The 25225-nt window shown below is 39.7% G+C and overlaps 1 protein-coding gene across 3 annotated transcripts in view; it reads left to right on the top strand.

Annotated features, from left to right (window-relative positions):
- LOC127447813 (E3 ubiquitin-protein ligase MYCBP2-like) overlaps positions 1–25225 on the top strand; it is a 203718-nt gene that overhangs the window by 149144 nt on the left and 29349 nt on the right. Inside the window, exons 48-62 of one of the 3 annotated variants that reach the window (XM_051709883.1) lie at positions 4074–4129; positions 4240–4355; positions 5189–5286; positions 8400–8516; positions 9825–9965; positions 13252–13473; positions 14815–14947; positions 15678–15797; positions 19008–19172; positions 21143–21241; positions 21771–23390; positions 23485–23654; positions 23797–24041; positions 24181–24348; positions 24478–24635. In XM_051709883.1, the coding sequence (XP_051565843.1) occupies positions 4074–4129; positions 4240–4355; positions 5189–5286; positions 8400–8516; positions 9825–9965; positions 13252–13473; positions 14815–14947; positions 15678–15797; positions 19008–19172; positions 21143–21241; positions 21771–23390; positions 23485–23654; positions 23797–24041; positions 24181–24348; positions 24478–24635 (3628 nt within the window). The remainder of the gene's footprint in view (positions 1–4073; positions 4130–4239; positions 4356–5188; positions 5287–8399; positions 8517–9824; positions 9966–13251; positions 13474–14814; positions 14948–15677; positions 15798–19007; positions 19173–21142; positions 21242–21770; positions 23391–23484; positions 23655–23796; positions 24042–24180; positions 24349–24477; positions 24636–25225) is intronic. The other 2 variants (XM_051709884.1, XM_051709885.1) reach the window with 2 other exon arrangements.

Genomic DNA, 25225 nt, shown 5'->3' with positions numbered 1-25225 from the left:
GGATCAAAATGAACTCTAACTAAATCACACAAATTTGCTGGGAATAAAATACCCAAATACTTAAAGCCCTGTTTGGGCCACTTGAAGTTGCCTGGCTGAAAAGCCATTACCGTTCAGTACGCTGTCAGAGCCAAAGCTTCGGATTTAGACCAATTAATTCTGTATCCTGAGAACTTAGAAAAGGAATTAATAATTCTGTGGAAGCAAGGCATAGATCTAGTGGGGCCGGGTGCCCCATCCAGATTAAAATAATCTGAAATTAATCCATTTGTTTGTACTGCCGCTACCGGGTGTCTATAAAGTAACTTAATCTATCCAATAAAAATATTCCCAAACCCGTACATTTCCAAAATCTTAAAAAGATAATCCCATTCTACCATATCAAACGCCTCTTCGGCGTCAAGTGAGATGGCAGCGACCGGAGTCTGATCGTTCGCCACTGACCACATGATATTGATGAAGTGCCTAATGTTATCAGAAGAGCTATGGCCCCGAATAAACCCCACCTGATCTATATGTATAAGAGATGTCATAATCGGTTAGCCAAAATATTTTACAATATTTTAACGTCTAGCTGGATTGGATGGTAACTCTTACACTCGCTTGGATCTTTGTCCTTTTTAAGAATCAGACTTTCCATTCTTTAATGATTCCGTATAATCTTCTAGCAAATGTGGAGCCGGTTCTGTACCATAAGATCTAAAAAATTCAGCCGCAAAGCTGTCTTGCCCCGGAGCCTTACCTGTAGGCAAGGCCTTAATTACCTCGCCAAGCTCCTCCAAGCTTATCTCGGAATCAAGCAATTTTTTTGCCCAGCTGTCAGTTTAGGAAGTTCTGATGGTTCCACAAAGTTTCTAATATCCTCTTCAGTAGACAAAGATGTGGAACTATAAAGATCAAGATAGAGTCCTTTAAAAGCATTATTATTATCAGTGGCCGAGGTAACTATTTCACCACCAGCAGATTTCACAGAGGGAATGGTAGAAAAAGACTCTACCCTGCCTAGCAACCGGGCCAATTTGGTTGCTTAGGAGACCTGGCTGGAGTCACTCAGCACACCCTGGATTTGAACTCACGACTCCAGGGGTGGTAGTCAGCGTCTTTACTTGCTGAGCTACCCAGGTCCCCCTGCCTCGGCACTTTTAATATTCCCTTCCAATTCCACGAGTTCTTGTGCTTTGGATTTTTTGGTGAATGCAGCATACTGTATGATCCGGCCCCTAAGAACCACCTTAAGTGCCTCCCAAGCCACGCCCACAGAGGATACTGAGGACCAGTTGGTCTCCATATAGACATTGATTTCAGCCTTTAGCATTTGTTGGAATTCAGGATTTTGCAAAAGGGATACATAAAAGTGCCAACTATATGATTTCCTTTTCTTCATATAGTTGGCGCTTTAATGTATCCCTTCACCTCTAAACACACCAGGGTGTGATCTGAGACTAAAATGTTTCCAATTGAGCTATCAACGACAGATGAAATGAGGGACTTAGATATATACAAAAAAATATATTCTAGAGCAAATCTTATGGACTGATGGAAAAAATGTATAGTCCCTACCAGATGGGTTAAAAAGTCTCCAAATATCTGTAAGACCAAGATTTTTACACATCCTGTGACGTGACGTGTTGCTCTAGGGGGCTTGCACACTTTTGCTTCACTATGATCAAGGATTGAGTCCGTCAAAAGATTAAAGTCTCCTCCCAATATTATATCATGAGTGGTGCCAGCGGCTTGGAACATCCCTTCAAGATTTATAAAAAAGTCCTGATCATCAACGTTAGGTGCATAAATATTAGCCAAAATAAGACTTTACCTCTGAATTTCAGCTAAAACTATAATGGCTTTTCCTAATTTATCTTTACTCTGTTTGAGACATTTGAATTGTAGATGTTTACTTATCAGCGTAATGACTCCCCTGCTCTTACTCGTGCCAACACTATAAAAAATGCCCATCCCATATCTTTCCAAAGTTTTCAGCTTCCTGCCGAGAAAGATGCGTCTCTTGAAGAAACACTATATCATACTTCGTAAGCTAAAGAAGAGAAATAACCATACTTCTTTTTATGGGGTGCCCCAACCCATTCACTTTCCACGTGAAGAGAGACAGTCCGCTCATATTAACATTTGACATTTTGACATATAAGAAAAAATAGATTATGTGTCAAAAACAAGATTATAAAGACCACATTCCAACATTAGCGTGACAATCAAAACCCAAACATCCCCCAGAACCAAACAAACAGAAAAAAGAAAAATGTGCACATTAACCCCGCGTACAACAGCGCCAACTGGCGTCCATCCCTCCAAACTCAAATAGTCCATGTCACCTACGAGAACCCCTGTGACAACTTTGTCATTGGATTGCTCAAGTCTGGTGTTTCTATACAAATTTTGTGAGACAGAATTACCCAGCAAAAGATAATCTATAAAACAAACTCAAGCCAATAGATGGAAGAAGCACAAAGAGCATGTAGCTTCATCCATAAAATTGTCCTGAAGTTGTGACACGCTACAAAATAAACTCCAGCCGTTAGGCAGAACCAGCACAAAATTAGCTTACGGAATCCTCAGTCAAGCCAATGTTCAGTGAGCCGGTCCACTTGGCTGCAACGTGAGTACAACAAGATGACCCGCTCACTCCATTGACTTTGCAAAAAATACTCCCCAAAACAAACTCCAGCCAATAGGAGGAACAAGCACAAAGAGCGTGTAGATTCATCCATAAAACTGTCCTGAAGGTGTGTTACTCTACAAAATAAACTCCAGCCGCTAGGCGGAACCAGCATAAAAAAAGGCGTGCAGAATCTTCAAACAGTCGAGAGAATGTTCAGTGAGCCGCTCCACTCGGCTGCAACGTGAGTATAACGAGATGATATGCTCAGTCCATTGACTTTATGAAGGACATCGTTTGCTGTGGGCATGTGAATGTTTTACGGCCATCATTAGCATCTATTCTCAATTTGGCCGGGAATATCAGTGCAAAAGCGACCTTCCGTTGGTGTGAAAGTTTCTTGCATTCCTTGAATTGATCATGCTTCTCTCTTGTCGAATTCGCAAAGTCTGAGAACAAGAAAATGGTATTGTTCTTCCAAGAAAGCCTTCCTTTACTCCTCGCCTCGCGTGACACAAGATCTTTATCGGATGATCTCAGAAATTTGGCCAGAATTGATCGGGGCCTGTCTCCCTCTGTGGATCGACGAGCAGGAACCCTGTGAGCTCACTCGATTTCCAGCTTATGGCCTGCTATGTCGAGCAGATTCAGAAAGAGCCCATCCAAGAATTTCACTGTATCCTGTCCCTCTGCTCCCTCAGGGATTGCAACGATACAGCTACAGTTCTTCATGCCCTCCAACTTCTCCCAGAAATGCTCTAACTCCACCTTGGTCGCTAGTGGATCAGCAGATAATTCTCTCTCCAATGACTCCAGGTAATCGATCCGTTTCTCGACATTCCCCACTCTTGTAACCACATCAGTGAACTTCGCCTCCATGGCAGTGATCGATCGACGTATCACAGCAAGATCCTCCAAGTCAGCAACGACCTTCGTCAGCATTGCCGACATGTTCAGCATCTCTCGCCGCATTTCCCGCACCTTTCCAACTAAATAGACTCCCAGGCTTGCGGCCTCCTCGGGGGCGTCAGCTTGAGCACATAAGTGTCTTTTAATGTCTTCAGAGCCTGAGGATTTTGAATTCTTTGACATACTGTACTCCTAGGACAGTTATGGAACAGAGTGTATGGAATCTCCCCGGTTTATGTCACAAAAAGTATTAAAACTAGCAAAGTGCGCAGAGCTCGCTGTTCACATGCCCGATCCTCGCATGGCGTCACGTGACTCGTTCTGAATACTTTGTTAATGCACTGCACAGTGGTCAAAAAAAGTATTTCGATAATACAGATACATTTTAATGACTGAATATCACTGCATTGGACAACACAATATCGAAGCGAGTGGAATCTGCAAAAAAATTATCTCAGAACTAAGTTAACTTTTCTGAGCCATTTTTACAATTAATTAACCAACTGTTGTTTTTCTCTTTGCATGTCATTTACTGTCTTATTTCATGCAGGCATACGAAAATTACTCTTTCGAGGAGCTTCGCTTTGCCTCACCCACACCAAAGAGGTACAAAAACTTGTAGAATTCACAATTACATTCCTTCCTGTTATACATTGCAGTGAACATTAAAGTGTAAAAAACAAACAGTGTTCTCAGTGTGTGTGCTCTTCGCTCAGGCCCAGTGAGAACATGCTCATCCGGGCCAACACAGATGGCACCTACAGCGCTAACTGGACCCCTGGTGCTGTTGGACTTTACACCATTCATGTGACCATAGACAGCATTGAGATTGGTATATGCTTTTCAGTTTTAATTATGCTCTTTATTTGAGATCTTTGTTAGAGAAGTTGAGAGTGGTCAAATGGATCTTACGATTTAATCAGCAGTATTTAAAGTGATAAGTTGAAGTAATAAATGTGACTAGCACCGCTTACATCATGAAAAATGTACAAATCTTGTGTACTTCGAGAAATATCAGCTTTTCCCACAGGATTTTGCGAGACTGTGGTGGGTGGACCTTGGACCCTCTAGGGGGGGCATGGTCCCCTGTATGAAAATTTTGTACATTTTAAAGTTAAATGCATCAATCTGGTGCACTTTGAGAGCAAAATCAAGAGGCTAGATCTATGAAGAACTTTGTGCTCTTGTAAACAATATTGTGCTCTAGTAGTAATTTAATCATGAACACATTGGTTGTATAGATATGAATGGTGATGACACGGCAAAAAAGTCACACCCACATAGCATAAACGAGACAGAGTTTAACGTAGTTCACAAATGGTCAACGCACAAAATGTACTAGAGCATACATTTGAGTTAAGGCTCAACATTAAGCATTGTAATGTGCTTGTCCTCCAGACAAGTAAATTGGTCATTCACTTGTCTGAGTAAAAAAAAAAAAATGACATTTAAGTTACATGCTCAAGTAACACATCAAAGTTTCTGTTGTATGTTTTTCTAAAATTATGACCGATAATTAATGGGAAACTGAATATATAGTCATTGTATCTAAGAAAGATCCTTGCTGCTTTCAAACAGAATGTAGCTGAAGTGTTTCCTTCTTAATATTGTAGTGTTCACACCAGTCGTGATATAGGTTTTCTGACTAGAGAATTATTTTTTCAGATGCTGGTCTGGAGGTAGAAGTCAAAGACCCACCCAAAGGAATGATCCCTCCTGGCACACAGATGGTCAAACCCAAAACTGAACCTCAACCTAGCAAGGTGAGTTCCTAACTTACAGCAATTAAGGAGCAGTGTGAAGACTCTGTTATGTCAGATCTGACAACTGCATATAGTTCCTAATGGAATGCTGCAGCTGTTTATTGTATTTGTTCAAACTGGAAGGTAAAACTCAGGAAGTGGTGGGCAAATATGTTTTACTCTGAAGTTTATCATTTTTTTCACTATGTATTTATTTAATGTGACTTGACATGGGAAACAAGCAACACAACTGAGAAAAAAAAAAATAAAAATCGTATAACTTTCTTGATTTCCTGCTAAATGTTGTCAAAGCTCATCGACTATGTTTACATGCACATAATCGACAAAGTCAACATACTTTTATTCTACAGACATGGATGATGGTTTTTCCAAAATCCCTAAACCAAGACCAAAATCATCAATTGTAACTCCTCAAGCTACCTCCTCCATCCATCCTTCCTTTCATCCATTTATCCATCCATCCATCCCTCCCTCCCTTTTTCCATCTTTCTTTCCATCCATCCCTCCCTCCCTCTTTCCATCTTTCTTTCCTTACTTTTTCTCTCGATTTTTTTTCTATTCTAATTTACTTTTTTAACACGATTTAATTTTTTTTTAAATCGTGGAATCAAGGTTTTTCATTAAATATTAACAGATGCTGTAGTGGGATACACTGTCAATCCACCAGTGGCTGAATATAAAAGAGAAAAACAAATGTTCCCAGCACTTGGCTTGATGCCGCCCAGAATCTGATAAGCTGAACATGTGTGGAAATATGCGTGGCTGCCCGCTCCAACGTAAAATAGGTTAACAACACGGAGACTGATATAAATGCTGGTAATATTTCCAGTATGATTGTACAGTGTGATTGTAGGTAGACTTCGTCCATCATTCGTGTTTACACTGGCTTAATCAAACAATAACTATGTTCTGTGTAAGTTGTGTAAATCAGGAAGCACTAAGCTACATTTTCTGAGATGTCAACAGAAATGTATGTGTTTATAATAAAATGTTAGAACATGCGTGACAGTTATGGGCTCTTCATATCAAATCATATAATGGATAGACTATAAATGGGAGAATCATCCACTTCTCCTTTTACCATGTTGATTCAGATAGATCACTAATTATTGCTTTGTTCTGTGACGTGTTTCAAATGTACTGCATTTATAGTCAACATTTTGTCAAACAGCGATATTATTTCATTTTGCTGCTCTGCTCAGCATGATGCGCTAGATGGCGCCGCATACTCACAGCACTGACTGACGTCATTATTTTAAACCAAGGTTTTTCAACTACACTGAAATGTTTCTGATATCTGGACTCTATCTGCAGGTGTTTATGGTTATACATACTAATTGATTGATATACTAAAAATACTTTCTAGATAAACTTGACTATTTCTAGATATTGATTTCTAGACAACTTTCTAGATGGACTTGATTTAGATAAAAATAATACCTAAATTGGCTTTGAGGTATTTTGTATTTATCTTATTTTATACTATTATTTCTGAACATCAGTGTTATTTTAAATAAATTAGATTTTAATTTATTTTACTTCTATGCTGTTGACAACGTTCTGTGTGTTGCACTTTTTTGTGCATTTATGTTACACACCTTTGTTTTCTATAATGAAAAAAAAAAATAGATTTTTCTAACCAGGTTGCCTTGCATTCTAATAAGGAACATGTTATTTGAATCCTGTTGGAGTTACTTTTTAAAAAGTACCTTTAAATGTTGGAAAATCTAATCGAAAATCATAAATCGTCCTTAAGTTGTTTTTTTTTTGCCATATCGCCCAGCCCTAACTTCCATTCATCCCTCATCCATCCTCCCTTCATTCATCAATCCATCCTTCCTTCCATCCCTCCCTCTTTCCATCTTCCCTTCCTTCCATCCCTCCCTCCCTTTTCCATCCTCCCTTCCTCCTTTCATCCATCCGTCCACCCTCCCTCGTTCAATCCATCCATCCTCCCTCCCTCTCTCCTTCCAACTTCATTCCATCCATCCATCCATCCTTCTTTCCTTTCATCCATCCACCCTCCCTCGTTCCATCCATCCATCACTCCATCCTTCTTTCCATCCATCCAGCCATCCATCCTCTTTTTGCAGTGTATGATAGCAATTGCTTGGACCTTGTTCAAAGCCCAAATACATGTTTTTACAGTTTACTGTGTATACTTCCCACTTTCATGCTGCCTAGCAACCTTGTAAATCACCCTTCCGTGACATCTGCAATGCTTTTCATGTGCATGATGCTTGTGTTGAGCAATGCATGGAAGACCTGATGGCATTCATTTACATTTATGCGTTGGGCAGACGCTGGAAACTGAACCCATGAACTTGCCATTGCAAGCACCTTGCTCTTCTAGCTGAGCTACAGGATCACCACAGGAATTATGTGAAAGGACCTATACAGTAGTTCTCTGCTGGCATTAGCATTTGCAATACATACACAAATTCTGAAGATGACATCTAATTTTCTCTCAACACATGGGCTTCCACTATAAATCCAGTTGATTAGTGCAGTGCATTAACGCGATTGCTTCTGCAGCCTCGAAGGCTCATGCGAGGGGTGTGTTAGCAGTCACAGGAGGGCATGGCTCCACTCTGTTGCTTGTTTCCCATAGATCCACAATGATGATGGGGTCTGGCCATCCATCCATCATCCATCCGTCACTCCCTCATTCCATCCATCCCTCCCTCCCTCCCTCATTCCATCCTTTCTTCCATCTTTTCCTTCCTTCTTTCCCTCTATGCATCCATCCATCCATCCATCTTTCCATCCACCTATCCATCCATCCATCCTTCCTTTCCTTCTTTCTTCCACCCCCCTCCTTCCTTCCTCCATCCATCCATTGTTCCATCCATCCATCCATCCATCATCCATCCTTCCTTCCATCCATCCATCCATCCATTCACACTTGTATAATCAGAATATGACCAAATTCTCATTAATATCAGAATATTCTTGTGCATGTAAATACCGCCGTTGGATGATGTGTTTTCTTGAACACCTATCTGACAGGATGTGTGGGTTCTTTGCTTTGAATTCTTGCTCTCAGACTGCAGCTTCCTGCTATCCTCTAATCTGTTTTACTGTCACTGTCTCTCCCCCTCTGCTTCTCTCAGGTGCGTAAATTTGTGGCCAAGGACAGCGCAGGGCTGCGCGTGCGTAGTCACCCTTCCCTGCAGAGTGAACAGATAGGCATAGTCCAAGTCAACAGCACCATCACTTTCATTGATGAGGTAAAGCACTCTAGAATAAGGCCAAACATTTATAAATCTAAGAACCATGTCCTTTTTTCTTTTTTCTTCCTTTGATCAGTGAACGTAATTATGAATGATTACTGTTTTAAAACTTGAAAGGCTTTTAAAACATTTTCTGAATATCTTTGAGCTTTCAAATGGACTTTTGATTTGGTCAGAACTAGCATTTCTTTGCTTATGCTTTGCTTCATTTACATGCAGGAGACTTTGAGGCTGCAGTTCAATCTCAGATAGGAACTATCCATCCCAGCCCATTCTTAAAACAACCCATCACTGCATGCTAATCACTGATAGCTCCTATAAAATACAATCTCACATTTGCATTGCTGGCTTTTGCTATAAAGGTCCTTTCTCATGACTTGACTCAACGTTGCCCAATGCGCCATACTCTAGAGTGAACAGCTACAAATTCAGACAGTTTCAACCTAGACACCATTTGATATTTCAAAGTGTAGCCAGTGGTTCTCAAGCAATAAGCATGCCAATTGCAATGTCTGTCTATGCAATGACAGGTCCAACTTGTATAGTTAGAGCTGAAGTTAACACATAATTGTCACAAAAGTGATTGATTAAACGGTTAAAAAAAATTTAACGACACTAATGCATTGTTCTTCTTGTTTGACATGCAGCATATTTAATTTTTACATTTTAAAGGTCCAAATTTTGCCCAGGAGGAGTTGTCCAGCCTGAAATTTTGTCTCAGTTCTTGAGCTAGTTTTAATTCACCAACAGCATTTTGAGTTAAGTTTCATGAACACAATGCGTTCAGTTACTTTTTCCTTTTTGCAGTGTATCATAACAATTGCTTGGACCTTGCTCAAAGCCCAAATACATGTTTTCACTGTGTACAATTCCCGCTTTCATGCTGCCTAGCAACCTTGCGTGACATCTGCAATGCTTTTCATGTCCATGATGATTGTGTTGAGCGATGCCCAGAAGACCTGATGGCATTCATTTACATTTATGCGTTGGGCAGATGCTGGAAATTGAACCCATGAACTTGCCGTTGCAAGCACTTTGCTCTTCCAGCTGAGCTACAGGAACACCACAGGAATTATGTGAAAGGACCTTTACAGTAGTTCTCTGTTGGCATTAGCATTTGCAATACATATGCAAATTCTGAACATGACATCTAATTTTCTCTCAACACATGGGCGTCCACTATAAATCCAGTTGATTAGTGCAGCGCATTAACGCGATTGCTTCTGCAGCCTCGAAGGCTCATGCGAGGGGCGTGTTAGCAGTCACAGGAGGGCATGGCTCTGCTCTGTTGCTTGTTTCCCATAGATCCACAATGATGATGGGGTCTGGCTCAGGCTGAATGATGACACAGTAAAGAAGTATGTTCCCAGCATGAATGGCTACACTGAAGCCTGGTGCCTCTCTTTTAACCAGCATCTGGGCAAATGCCTCCTGGTCCCTGATGATGTAAGTAAACGGCCTCCCCTTGCGTAGATTAGCCAGAGCCCCTACACTGCTCATTTGGGAACGGGATTCATACGTGTACAATTGTTCAGTTAATTCTGTCCAGTTTTTGGGTGATCAGTGTATATATGTAAGTTTGGCTCCTTGTACAGTATAGTGAATAAGAATAAGAAGTGCAAACAACGACCCACTCCCAAATGTCTACAAGCATGCTTTGTCGATTACTTGCAAAGGCCAACAAAATGTGTCCTTGCATGTGTTGGTGCTACTCTGTAGTTTGCTTTGGACACTGTCACTGAGATGCAAGGATGGTTAAGAGTGTTTTGGGTAAATTAGGGTTGGGTGATATAGCTACAAATTTATACCTTGATATATTTCAGCAATTTGATGATGAATCGCCCAGCCCTAGAGTGAGTGCATGTGTCCAGTTCACTTGTCTATTAACACCTGGTTTAGAGACACTAACTCATATACACTGTATTGTTGTTACCCATCATATGTGGTGTGAAAAACAGCTCTTGTCTGATTTTAAACATCAATGTACAAAGCTTTGCTGTTTCCTGGTCATGACAGTATAGATATTCAAGCTCCTTCCGTGCGGCCCTGTAGAAATTTCTGGCACTTCACAAAGCCAAGATTCATTTGCTTAAATTTGCTCCATGGCACTGAAACCTTTTCAACAGATGTTTTTAAAAAAAATGGCTAATCTGTTTAAATCTTTCACACTAAATTAGCTGATGGGGTTCTGCAACTTTTAATGAGGTTCTGCCATGAAACAAGCTGTGTCTGAATGCTGCTTGGCCTGAAAGTGGGTCATAATTCTGAGAGCATAATTTCCTCTGGATATGAAAATGTCATCAAGAGTCCCAGTATGAACAGCATGACACACCACCAATCTTTTTTGGAAGATTATGAATCTTCATATTTCTTATGTGATTTATTATTTTTTTTCTTTGTATTTTGATGTGATTTCAAATTTGTTAAGAGTTGTAATTAGAGCATTCGGAATCCTATTATTCTGCAGATCCAGCAGACTCTGACCAAAAGTCTTTCATTTGCTTTAATTAGTTGTTGGATTGTTTAATGAGATACTCCACCCAAAAGTTCAATTTCTGTCATAATTGTCTCACCTTCCAAACTCATATGAACTTTTTTCTACAATGGAACACAAAATTAGAAACTTTGAAGAATGTACCAGTTGCTCTTTTACATGGAATTACAAAGAATGGCTAATGAATAAATGCTTTGGACAACTTTTATGATACTTTTATGCTTTTGCATGTTTTTTAAAGCTTGAAATATCCTATCCCCATGCGTTGTAATTGCATGGAAAAGAGCGAGCAGTACATTCTTCAAAATTTCTCTTTTTGTGTTCCATGGAAAAGAGAAAATCATATGGGTTTGAACAACATACAGTTTTGGTAGGTATATGAAGACAGAATTTTCATTTGTTGGTGAACTTTTCCTTTAATTTTCTAGACCATCTCCCAACCTTTAAATACTTTTGCTGTAAAAATTTGAATAAGATTAAAAAATAAAATACACAATCATACAGCCACAATAACAAATCCATCTCTTCCAAAAAATGACAAACCATACCATCTGCGTTTGTACCTTAAGGTGACTCCCGACCGTGTTTTGACTTGCTTATAATCTGTTGCTCAGAATATCTTTAGCGCTAGCCAAGGAGTCAGGGATATCGACTTTTTGTCTTGGACGACCTTATCTTGTTTTCCCCAGGTGAGTTGTCGGAAGGCGAGGTGTATGTGTATCTATGCTGCTGCTTTGTTTCTACCAGTGTTTCTCATTATAATTTTTTTCAATTTGAGACTTTTCAAATGAGGTATCGAAGTACCATCAAAGTTGCATGTTTAATTGTGTAAATCATGTGAGTGAAAACAAAAAAAAACAAACAAAAAAAAAATATATATATATATATATATATATATATATATATATATATATATATATATATATATATATATATATTATTATCTTTTTCTTGTATGTGTTGAGTTTCTAAGAACACATTTTAACCTAATGGTCATTACATTTCATTTATGTTAACCTTGGGTAGCTTGTTGTGTTTTCATGTTCTAGTTCAGAACTCAGAACAAAGTCAGCTGCATGGAGATTTTACAGGAAAGCCGAAGATGTGAATGCATGTTTAGTTTTTTTTTATTTATTTATTTTTTGTTTTTGTTTTTTTACTTAGTCTTATTTGTCAGTTTCAAAAAAGCATGCCAACCTAATTCTCAGTACTTGGCAGCGGAACACACTGTTATATACTGTATGTTAAAATGTTACTCATCCTACAACTTTGTTAAGCAACTTCTTTTTAGGCTAAGATGAGATTTGTAAATATTGTCTCGATGTAGAACCACAATTGGCTATTATGCTGTATAAGTATTGCTAATCTAAGTAGGTACGTTGGCCAGTTTCATCTTGGTAGCAAGCGATCATAAAGGGTTACTGATGTGACACTTTTTGTGTTCTGGCTGTATTATTTTTTCCCAAAATACATTTAAAAATGCAATTCTTACAGACAATGACTTGATTACACCTATTCAATTTCTGAACTGAAATTCATTTTGATATGTTTTGAGGAAGGAAAAAATCTAAAATGTCTAGGTGGTGTAACTGTCCTGAGATCATAATGAAGAAATAAAGTCTCATTAAAAGTATCATTTTTTCCCCCTTATAAAAACAGTGAAGCAGTTTTGATTTCAAAGTCACCTTGTAACCAGCATGACCAACAAAATGGAAAACCATAAAACAGGAAATTATATGTAGACTGTAGACCCTCGTGACTGTGTCAAGGTCAGTAAATTGTTTTTGTTTTTTTAAATATCAGATTTAGACCTTTTTAATAACATGACAAGGTTAGCTCAGGTTGTCAAATGAAATAACTCCAAGAAATAAACAAACAAACAAAGCAATACATTTTTTTATTAAAATGTATGCACCCAAGTTTTTAAGGTATTTTGTATTGCTTTTTTACATGATGGTTACACCACTTGACAGTTTTCATTTCTTTTGAATCCTAAAACATGAAACCAGCATAAAGACAAAGATTGCATTTCTAAGTTCTAAACCAGATTTGAAGAAAAATAATCTCGGACATCCTAATTTGTTATGAGCCTAAAACAATGGCTTCTGACCTTAAAAAATAAATAAAAATGGATTGAATGAAATATTACAATCTGTCCATTTTGTAAATAAATATAATGTGCCTTTTGCTTTTAAACTTCTCACAGTTAACATTAACCTGTGTCCTTTGGTTTTGCAGGAGGGCAGGTCAAATTCAGATGATTATGGGAAGGAGACCAATGGCCGCCCTTCTCATGAGACCAGTGTCCATGACCTGGGTGTGGGCCAGGCTGGCGGACCGGGTCTTTATAAGGTAGTGAAGACTGGACCTTCTGGTCACAACATCAGAAGCTGCCCAAACCTTAGAGGTATCCCCATTGGAATGTTAGTTCTGGGGAACAAAGTCAAGGCGGTAGGCGAGGTATGGACTCCCAACTGTGTTACTGTGGCTGCCAATAAATAACTAATTAGCTAGATTTCTTGCTAGTTCTGCAGTTACTGTAACACAAATTCTTGATCTATCTTTTAACAAATAGAGAGCCCTTTGTTAAAACTTGTAGAGACAGTACATGATATGGCTCTGGTGTGGGTGTGTTGTCCTTCTGTACATAATAAAATGCCTCTCGAGAACCAACAAGCATGGCTTCAGCGTTTGCACAATAACAGTATAGCAATCTGGCATGCTTTAACATGAAAATTGTTTGCATCAAATAATACATCTTAATTGGTGATTAACAAAATGATAACAAATGCAGCATGTGAATTGCAAAATGCTGAAGTCGTCTTATAATTCCCACTGAAAAGATCAGGGTTGGGTAAAATTAAGAATTCAAGAATTGACTCCTTTTTCAGTTCATAAGTTGGAATTTGAATTGAATTGGCCACGCCCCAAAGGATGTTGAATTGGAATTTAAATGACAGGAAGAGAAATTTACTGAATTCTAATTCAAAAAAATGTAACAGTTGCAAAGCAGAAGAATTTCATTAGTCCAACTAGAGTTTATCATCAAAACACAGTTGTTTATTATTATTATTTTAATTTTGACTAATTATGCTTACTAATGCAGACTTTTGGATTTAGTAAATTAGAAATTAGAGCTTTCCGAGAAATGTGTTCTTCCACCATGGTCCATAAAATGAAAGCTAATGGTGACAGTTATTTGAAACATTGACAATAAATATAAATTTTTATTATATGCATTTCTTTGAAATGTATTCTATTTTAATTCTGCTTCCTTAAATTCAAATTACACTTACAATTTTGCATCCTTTTGGCTACATCCGTTCAAATTCAGGAATTGAATTGGAATTTAAAAGGCATTTTCAATTCAACTCAAAATGCGCACAACCTTGGTTAATACTCTTTTTCCGTTTGAATCGTCTCCATATGTGATCATGGAAGTGCTGGACTTCGCCTCTTTCTTCTCTCGGTAGAGGGTGTGGTGTGTCATGCTGTCCTCAAATGCTCTCTTATAGTTACCCAACTCACACAAATACTGCTATGCTGCTCTCAAAAAACTCTTTACAGAAATCAAGTCCAATTCAAAGCAATGTCTTTGTTCAAACAGGTTGCCGTTCATAAATCTTGAGAATTGTATGGTACCTCATATATTTGTTGCAACTGTCCAAATGCGCTTTGTTATTTTAGAGTTGCTGCTGCGTTTTGTTTGCTAAACAGTCTTGCTCCTCTGGTTTGATTATGGTGTCAGGTGTGTGTGTTTAGTGAGGGATGGTACTGTAAATAAAGCTGTGTCTGTATCAGGTGATTAACTCGGAGGGAACGTGGGTTCAGCTGGATAAAAACAGTGTGGTGGAGTTCTGTGAGAGCGACGAGGGGGAGGCCTGGTCTCTGGCCCGAGACAAAGGGGGAAACCAGTACCTACGCCACGAGGAAGGTAAAGCAAAGACTCTTTTTTCTTGTCTTTGTCGTGGCATTAAATGAATCTTTCACCAAAAATAATTATGTCGTCATTTATTCGCCCACATGTCATTCCAAACACCATAATATTTTCTTTCCTCCATGACAAAAGGAGATGTTAAACAGACATGCTGCTCATTTCCATGCAACGAAAGTGACAGTAACCAGGGACTACCAAGCTCCAAAAAGGACCAAACCCACACACACTATAAAAGTAGCCCGTATAACTTGTGCACTCTATTCCAAGTGTTCTAAAGCCATACAATACTGTAGACTAAAATTCTCTCAATCTAAAAGGTGCCATTTTGGAACTGAACACAAGTGCAAATGAGATTTGAGAGATCTGGTGGATTATCTGTTAATAACAGCTTTAATTTCTATATGTTTCTCACACAAAGCTATTGTACCATATGTCTTAAGAAAACTTTGAATATAGCATACAAGTTGTATGAACTACTGTTAGGATAGTTTTATGGTGCTTTTTTGTCACTTTTGGAGTTTGACAGCATTCGTACCTATTCACTTTCATTATATGGAAAAGAGTGGCCAGGAGAGTCTTCAAAAATTCCCCTATGTATTCTGTGGAAGAAAGGAAGTCATAAGGGTTAATGTGACTGAATTTTAATTCTTGGGTGGGCTATCCCTTTTTATTTGAAATCAGTCATTTTAGTGATTGATGGTTACAAACATTCTTCTGTCTGGAACAGAACAAGTGATTTTGGAGCATGGAGCGCAGACCCCTCCTCCGAGCCCATTCTCGGTTCAGGCATTTAACAGGGGCAGCTCAGGAGCTCAGGGCTTTGACTACGGCATCTCCAACAATAAAGGTGAGAGTAAAGATCCCGTTGAGATGAACATAAAATGTCTGCAAACTGAAAATTTTTCATGTCATGATTCATCTGCCAGACATTGTTTTATGATTTTTGTTTAATCTCAGAACTGGTCACAGAAATATCTACCAATGTTTTACCCTTTTTTGTTGTTGTTGTTGTTTTGAAATCCTAGCAGTATACATGCATGATCATTATAGCTCAAAAACAAAAATACATTTTGATACTTTTCAGCCTTTTGGAAATATTTGATTCTTTTTAAGCACTGACATGGCATAAAATGGTGAATTTTTGAGTGATGATACAAATTAATAATTGAACCAGAGTTTTTAATTGATTCTTTGAAATGGACAGTTTGAACTGATTAATGGAAGTCAACACTTAACATTATTTTTGAATCTGAAATTTAAATCAGAGACACTATTAAAACATCTCTATTAACGCTCATATATTTGCAAGTCGCAAGACAAGAACATATTGCGATAAGTCTAATGACAGTCTTTAGGAAATTTAATGGCCAAATTAAAAGCACATTTACACAGTATTTAAGTGTGCTATTCACGTTCTAGGAAAAAAAGAATAATTTCCTTCTTTTCCTTTTTTTTTTTTTTTTGCTTATGATAAAAAAAGATTTTAATATGAAATAAAAGTGGTCCAGAATGATCTACCAGACACACACAGCATATATAAATACAGGACCTGTTCTGGTATTGTGGAATGATTTACAGTATTCTACCAGTTAAAAGTTTGAACACCCAACTTAAAGTCCTAATTTTAATTGCCATATAAACTCCTTTTCGTTTAAATAGTTTATTGCCTATTAGTTGATATCCTCAATAATATTTTGGAATATTTGGAACTTGTATCAAATGATTAATAAGTTCAAATCATTTGTTCTAATTCAGGTCTGTGTAATCAGAGTAATTGTGTTTTGCATGCTGTGATCTGTGTTTTGGCTGTCTTCTGTGCCATGTAAAGCCATCATTGTGTGCATGGGCAAGACTCTGTGTGCTGTGGCTGGGTCTTACCCATTTATATTCCACTGCCTCTCACCATTCTTTCCTCATGCACCGCTGCTTAGTGGCGTTTCCCATAGACTGCTGCTGAGCTGCACCACATCTAAGGGGTTCTTCATCACCTCTTATACTCAACGAGTTTCAATACACCTGAATAAAAAAATTTAAAAACCTGATCAGAAAAAAATTATAAAATAGAATAAAAGCTTGAAGTCTACATGAAGTAATAATTTTTTATCAGAACGTAACGCATCTAAAGCAACTTTTATTTTTAGCGGATGGCACCAGGGCTGCATAGGCTGTTGGTTCATGGTAACCATAATTCATTGGTCAAAAGGTGTGGGAACCCTGAATACCAATTAATGTAATAAAGGTTACAGAAATAATAGTAAATAACGATGCAGTTGAAAAAGAAAGTCCCGGTCAAAAAGCCTCCTGAAACGTGGGTGCTGGGGGTGTTTCAGGAGGGAATTAGTCCTTCACAATTGACTGCAAACTCACATTCAGGTCTGGAACACTCAGGGCTCTATTTAAAAAGCGCTAGCACTAACCGCAGCGATATGCCATAAGTCATAAATGCAACGTCCACGGGCATGGCCATGAAATGCAAAACTGCGCTAAGTCTAGACGTAAGTGGGTTCAGCAAAATCACGTGTGCAACGTGCAAATGGGCTGAGCCAAGTGCAATTTAATTCGGAGGTTCTTCTCCGGTTATTGCAGCATCTGTGTTCTATTATATAGTCCATTTCCACAAGCACCAGCGATATAAACAAAAAACAGCACATTCATAAGAAGTTGGTATTTTAAATGGACTATATGCAATGAATTAGAAGAATAGAAATATGGACACGCTCCTTTTATATGCTTAGAAAATGTTATTCTTCTCAGGATTTGGATGCATGCTCCGTTAAATTATAGGGAATGTAAGTATTATTATTAAGTTTCATCTACTGACAAACAAATCATGGCTAGTATTAATAGTGATTGGATCAGCTCTTCACTTCTACCAGTTGATTTTGATTTTGAACAATGAAATTCATTTATTGAAACAAAAATATTTCTTTTTCAAATTACACTTAAAATGAAATGAAAATATAATCAAAATAACGAAATGGTCAAAAAAAAACATTTTCTCTCCAACTTCTTTCACCGGCACCTTTTGCAGTGACTTAAAAATCACTCTATGACAACAGGTGGAAAAATACCAATACAAATTAGATCATAAATACAATTGTAAATAGATACATAATAATATTAATTGAAAAATAAACCATGACCTATAGATAGTTTAACACAAATCTCATACATTTTTGTAACATAAGACAACTTTGATGTTCCACTATATTTTCAGAGTTTGGACATTAACTTTATTACCACCTGCAGGTGGAATCTCCAAACTGCAAATGCAGGTACTGACTTTGCGATGAAAACAGACCTGCTTTTGAAACGTCTTAGCGCAATGACCTATTTCTCAGGAAAATAGCAAACTGCGCTTTGCGCTACTTAATTACGTACAGTACACCCACAGTTTGTGCGCATACACCAATGGTTAGCGTAAACACTCCCACCCATGCCCACTTGTGCTTTGCGTTGGCACGAAAATTGCACTAAGAAATGGTGCTTTCACGAAAATTGGATGAGATGTAGCGCACGGTCGCTGCACTGCGCTTCACGCTCTCACGAAAATAGAGCCCTCCGTTTTCAAGATCCAATTGATAACTGATGGATAAAATTTTGTCCCATAGTACATTTCTCACTAAATATCCTTCAACACATTGCGGTAGTCATTTTATGTTGACTGTAACAACTCACCTCATCTAGCAGTGTTAGTTTTCAGTAATGTCAGGTTTCTTCGATATGTTATATTACTTTAACCATGAAATAGAACAAAACCATATTTTCCATGAGCTGCACTATTGAAGCGATGAAAGAAAAGGATTGGCTCTGTGTCTGCCAGTTCTTCATCTGTGACCTTGTAGATGTTTCAGGTATGAGGTTTCATGAAAACCTGACCTACAGCTTTTCCCAGCCCTTCCCTTACTCCCCTCATGTTGGTTCAGCCGACCCACTCATACACCCCATAACTTCTAGTGAGCGTGCTTGTGTGGGGCGTTCATCTGACTAGCGTTTTGTATGGCTCCTTCTGAGGATCATATAAGCTACAGCACTCCCATTGTCTTCCGAATTGCAGGTGACCGGCTGAGTGCCATACTGAATTCCATTCAGTCTGGGCCTTTCCTCCCAACTCCTTCCATATTTGAGCAAGCTGCCAAACCTCCCTCTTCCCTTGTCCACAGCCCATTTGTGTTTGGACAGTCCTTTTCCCAGCAGCCTCAACCGCATCCACAGCTTCCGAGTAAGTCTGTCCATTTATAAGGTAGTGGCGGTGCTTGCTTGCTCAGGTGCTGCTTGTTCTTGTCTGAAGCGCTTCTTTGTTCAGTGCCCCTCAGGTTGTGTTGAGTTCCATTCAGGCTTATTTCCTGTGCTTTTCTGCCTTTGTTCACCTGCTTGCTTGCCTTGTTTTAATTGGTGATTCTTTTCTTTCACATCTCATTGTCATTTAAACTCCCGTGGTCTAATATCATTTAAGTTACTCCTCTGTGTTTCCACTGTAGCTTCTAACAGTGCCTCTCTTTCACAAAAAATGTCACAAGTGTTTTTTCTTGTGTGCGTAGAAAAGGTTCTTGTGCAAAATTTCTGCTGGATTCACAACAGGTGCATACACAAATTTGTTCTTGCCATCGTTCTAAAGTTGATGAATCCTGATTATTCTAAACGAGGGAGCGTGTACCTGTAGTTACTAATTAGCATAGTGTACCCCCTATCTCAGATCAAGCTATTACGCAATTCTTTTTTGTTACTTTAAAATTAGACTTGTTGTAGGGTCACTTAGTTACCCATTTCTAATAAAAGTACATAAAGTATCTTTGCTTAACTCATTCTACATTTCTTAGGCCACAAGGAGGTATTTTTGTGTGGTTTATGTTGGTAAATGCAAGTTTGAACTTTTTGATGAATCATGATTTCTTTACAAAAACATTCACATGTAGGTTTAAGCCAGATATGCACAAACGCATGGTTAGTGAACGAGACCCATTGTCATTTCAACTCCAGTGGTCTAATAATATTTAAGTTCCTGTTCTGTGTTTCCACTGTAGCTATTTACAGTATTGGTTACATGTCAAATGTTTCTGTTAACTTGATTGCATTTTATTTGTTTTGTTTTTTTGCGTGCAACATGGGGTGTTTTCATTTGATCATGCATTAGCTATGTTTCCTGAGCAGTTCCCAAGAGGTCCAGGAATCTGTCCAAGCAAACAACACAAAGGGCTTTTATACCCACAGTGTAACCAAACATGCACTAATGTCTGCAAAAGGAAAATGAAATTGGCTTGTTTGAAATTTAAGGTGCAAGTGTCTCAATATTTTCCACAGCCAGAATACTCTAAATCTGTGTGCATTCCAGATTCATTAACAAATCCTAACTCAGTCATTCCATTCAGACACTTCTGCCAACTTCCCTGCACCAGTTAATGCCCAGTTTTGCTGTATCATGTGCCTCTTTCTACCAGTCTACCTGTGTCTCTTGTAGTCTACTGTATGTTCTTCTACTTGTTGCTTTTTCTCGATTCGTGTCTCTGTCTCAGTCCCTACATGCCCCTCTGTCCCGGTTTACATTACATCCGTCTCATTTGATCCGATCGCAAGTTCTAAATACATGTGTAAACGGGGTCCAAAGCATTTTGTTATCAGATAACTCAAACTACATTCGAAAAAGTCTGAAATGCAAGAGACCCCATTGCATTTGTTGTGCATCTGTCCTGATGTGTCCCAGATAAAAGCAAAGGACTGCTTAAACACCTGTGACACATGTGCATGCACATCCTAAATTAGCCAGACTATTCTACTAAAAATGGCATGTCTGCAGCACGATTTTGGAAACAACAGTGTGTTTTTTGGGTGTTCCCTTACCCCCACACCTATCAGCACCCCGCCCCCCAATCTACATGCAGTAACGCTGGCATAGCAATACCCTTTCCATTGAAATTCAATTACAAGTTGTCAGTGGAGACAGATTTGAGGTGCATGTTAACACCAGGTGTAAACAGCGATCTGTCTAACTTTACCACTTTGGATTGAAACACCCGAGACAGATGTTAATACCAGGTGTAAACAGGGCCTGATTCTCTATTTCTTTGTCTCATCCAGTACTCTTTCTTCAGCTGTCCCTCATTCATTGCCTCACATTTCCTTTCTCATTCTCTGATGGTTTTCCTTGGTTCAAGCCTTGTTGCTTACTTTCCTTGCCACTGTTTTCCGCTATAGATGCTTCATCACGCAGCCTTGCTTCACGTGAGCGTGTACACAAAAGCAGTGCGACCGGGCCTGGCACCGCTCTCTCATCTCTTGTTCTCAGAAAAAAGGGTGGGTAATGCATGCCTTCTCCTGGGAGCACCCTGGAGACTCACTACAATGATGGGCTTCATGTCATCCTCTCTTCCAAAATCCATTTATTTCCCCTCTTAGACATGGAAACAGAGTATGTAGTGCTTTGGAATATATATGAATGCAGTTTTACAGGCACTGACCAAATATATCCCATGAGCTGGGTGCTTTCAATGTAAATATAAATATTATTGCATAATGATACCTTAGAGTCACATAAATAGTGTCCAGAAGTAGAAGCTGAATGTTAGAGTATAATACATTTTGTTCAGTTCATTCTTGGATTTCAATGGATTCTTGTTGATGGCATTCTCTTTTTTGCCTTTTATTCCCTTTTTATTTTTGTTGTTTTTAAATTGTTTCTTTCTTTCATTTTTAGGTTTCCATATATTTATTGTTTTCATTGTTTTCTTCCGGTCCTATTTAAAAAGGTTTGAAAAGCCATAATGGGTTGCCTTGCTGCACAAATTAATTGCACAATGGTAACTGTTGGTGTTATAATATGCAGGTGACAGGGAAAACATGTCCAGTCGGCCCATGTCTCCAGCCAGCAAGCACCGTCAAGAGACCCGTTCTTCCAAATCTGACAGTCACTCTAGCCGAACCGTTGACCAGGTGAAGAGCAAGAACAACGACAGTCTGTCTGCCAGCGAAGCCCTGATTCTAAAATCAGACACAGGCAAACTGCGTTCTGACTCTCACAGCCGCTCCCATTCCCCTAACCACAACACCTTACAAGCCTTGAAAGCTGATGGCCGAACTTCAGGCTTTAGGGCTGAGTCTCCGAACCCTGGCTCACGTTCGTCCTCACCCAAACAAAATACCTTCACTTCAGGAAGATCCAGCCCTTCCAGCACCAGTTCTCCACGTTCCTCTTCTCCTCATGATAAGAACCTGCCCTCTAAAGTTAGTCCTTCTTCTAAAGCTCACCTGGACCCTCCTCGTGAGAGATCCAAATCTGACTCCTATACGCTGGACCCTGACACTCTAAGAAAGAAGAAAATGCCTCTCATGGAGCCTCTGAGGGGCAGGTCTACGTCACCCAAGCCAAAACTTCCACCCAAAGAGGGCAAAGGAGGAAGTGGTAATGCAGAGAACCGAGCCCCATCTCCCCATGTAGTTCAGGAAAACCTCCACAGTGAGGTGTTGGAAGTGTGTAGGTCCAGCGCCTTGCTATCCAACGATGAAGCCAATGATGAGAATGCAGAGTTGTGCAATGCTGAAGAGGGCTCCTCCAAGGTGCACTTCAGTATTGGAAAAGCCCCAGTTAAGGAGGAGCTTGAGAGTCGTCCTTCACCTAAAGTCAGCCGTAAAACCTCCAACAGACATGTAAGACCCAAAAAAGACAAATCAGGGCCACTCTTTAAGGGTGACAACTTGCGTCCCACTGAACCTGCCAAGCAGGCCATGTCGCCATCTGTTGCCGAATGTGCTCGTGCTGTCTTTGCTGCCTTCCTGTGGCACGAAGGCATAGTACATGATGCCATGGCATGCTCCTCCTTTCTGAAGTTCAACCCTGAGATGACCAAAGAACATGCGCCCATCCGCAACTCTCTGAGCTGCCAACAGGGCTTCGATGAGAAGGAGAGCAAACTGAAGAACCGCCACTCGCTGGAGATATCCTCTGCCCTTAACATGTTCAACATATCACCCCATGGCCCAGACATCTCCAAGATGGGGAGCATCAACAAGAACAAGGTTCTGTCCATGTTGAAAGAACCTCCCTTGCCCGAGAAGTGTGAGGATGGAAAAAGTGAGGCAGTCTCCTACGAGATGACCAGCCATTCCTCTATGCGGTCCAAGTCTATCTTGCCACTCACCCTCCAGCACCTAGTAGCCTTTTGGGAAGACATATCTATGGCTACCATTAAAGCAGCTACACAGAACATGATCTTCCCCAGTCCAGGTTCCAGTGCTATCCTTAAAAAGAAGGAGAATGAAAAGGACAGCAAAAAGGCAAAGAAAGATAAAAAGAAGAAGGAGAAAGCTGAGGTGCGCCCTAGGGGAAACCTCTTTGGGGAGATGGCGCAGTTAGCTATGGGAGGCCCAGAGAAGGATACCATCTGTGAGTTGTGTGGAGAGTCTCACCCATACCCTGTTACATACCACATGAGACAGGCCCACCCAGGTACAGTGCCATCTACGTTTAGTTCTAATACACATTCTATATTATTCGGAGCAGTTCCACGGAAATGTGTAAATTCTTTATTGTATTCTCTCAGGCTGTGGCCGATATGCTGGAGGTCAGGGCTATAACAGTATTGGGCACTTCTGTGGAGGCTGGGCTGGTAACTGTGGAGATGGTGGTATTGGAGGAAGCACCTGGTACCTGGTGTGTGATCGTTGTAGAGAGAAGTACCTGAGAGAGAAACAAACAGCTGCAAGGGAAAAGGTATACCTTTCATGACCAATGCCTCTCTGTGTATTTAGATGCCTTATATTTGTAAATTTTTCATATCTTAAACATTGTATAATCCATTCAAGTCTTGAAGATTATTCTTTACTCTGGTTCGACCCTGTGGTTCTTGGATCAGGTTAAGCAGTCAAGGAAGAAACCTCTCCAGGTGAAAACCCCACGGGCTCTGCCCACGATGGAGGCCCACCAGGTTATCCGTGCCAATGCACTGTTCCTGCTATCTCTGAGCAGTGCCGCTGAGCCTAGCCTGCTTTGCCATCACCCACCCAAACCCTTCCACACACAGTTACCAAGTCTCAAGGAGGGAGTGTCTGAGGAACTTCCAAACAAGATGGGCTGTCTTTATTTGCAAACCCTAGCTCGGTAATACCTTCTGTTCACCTAGATTTAAACTTAGAAATTGCATGGGCAGCATTATTGCAGTAATTCAATATTGAAATTTGCTGATTAAAATCCCATTTTTGAGTACCTCATCAAGCCTTGCTTGATGTCTTTTTTGTAGCCAGCACACTGAGAACTTTGGGGCCTACCAAGATGACAACTTGTTTCAGGATGAGATGCGTTACCTGCGTTCTACATCAGTACCTGCTCCCTACATCTCAGTCACTCCAGACGCCTGCCCCAATGTTTTTGAAGAGCCTGGAAGTAACATGAAGTCCATGCCCCCAAGGTACTGAAATAAGCTCTCATCTCCCTTAGTCCTGTGCTGTACCAACCTAATTTTTTTGAACTGTTGACATTTAGGTGATACTTATTTTGTCTGTAAGACTTTTTTGTCACACTTTTTGTGTTTCTTTAGTTTGGAGACTAGCCCAATCACAGACAGTGACACTGCCAAGCGGACAGTGTTCCAGCGTTCATATTCAGTGGTGGCCTCAGAGTATGACAAGAAGCATTCAGCCTCCCCAGCACGGATAAAGGCAGTGCCCAGACGGAGGGTACACAGCGGGGATGCAGGTAATGTCATGTCACTATGTACAGCACAATTACAAATGAATAATTACCCTATTACAATAATGATGGTCACTGAGGCCTGAGAAGCTATTTGCATAACCTTATCACATAATCAGGTATGCTGTTGCCATATCACACAATGTAATGTTTCTATTCAGGATGTTATAACTAGTTTTTTTCTAGTGAATATAAATTTTGTATTGTATAATACCAACTCAGTTCTGTACAAGGATGGCGAAATTACGAATCCTACTTTGCTGACGTGAAGTTGCTTCATAACCTTCCTGTAGTGTCCAGTCACATAACCTAATAAATATTTAAGAACCAATTGTCACCAGAGTAGGATTTGTAAATTTGTACTCAGGTGCTGCTGCAGTAGTATCATCATGGTTACACTGTGTTCACGTGATAAAATGACAGTTGGTTAAAGCTATCTCTTCCTTGTAAAACCAGGCGTGACCAGGGACACAACATTTTGTCGATCACTCCGTTTAAATTTCTGCGGCATTGCACAGGGTAGCCCGGCCCAGAGTAAAATCTAATTGGTCCAACAGTCATACAATATCTGTACAGTACATTACACTTCAAATATG

Source organism: Myxocyprinus asiaticus, chromosome 11 (assembly GCF_019703515.2).
Source record: "Myxocyprinus asiaticus isolate MX2 ecotype Aquarium Trade chromosome 11, UBuf_Myxa_2, whole genome shotgun sequence".
Classification (NCBI taxonomy): Eukaryota; Metazoa; Chordata; class Actinopteri; order Cypriniformes; family Catostomidae; genus Myxocyprinus; species Myxocyprinus asiaticus.
Note: the sequence above shows the minus strand (reverse complement) of the source record. Positions and strands in the feature narration are given on the sequence as shown.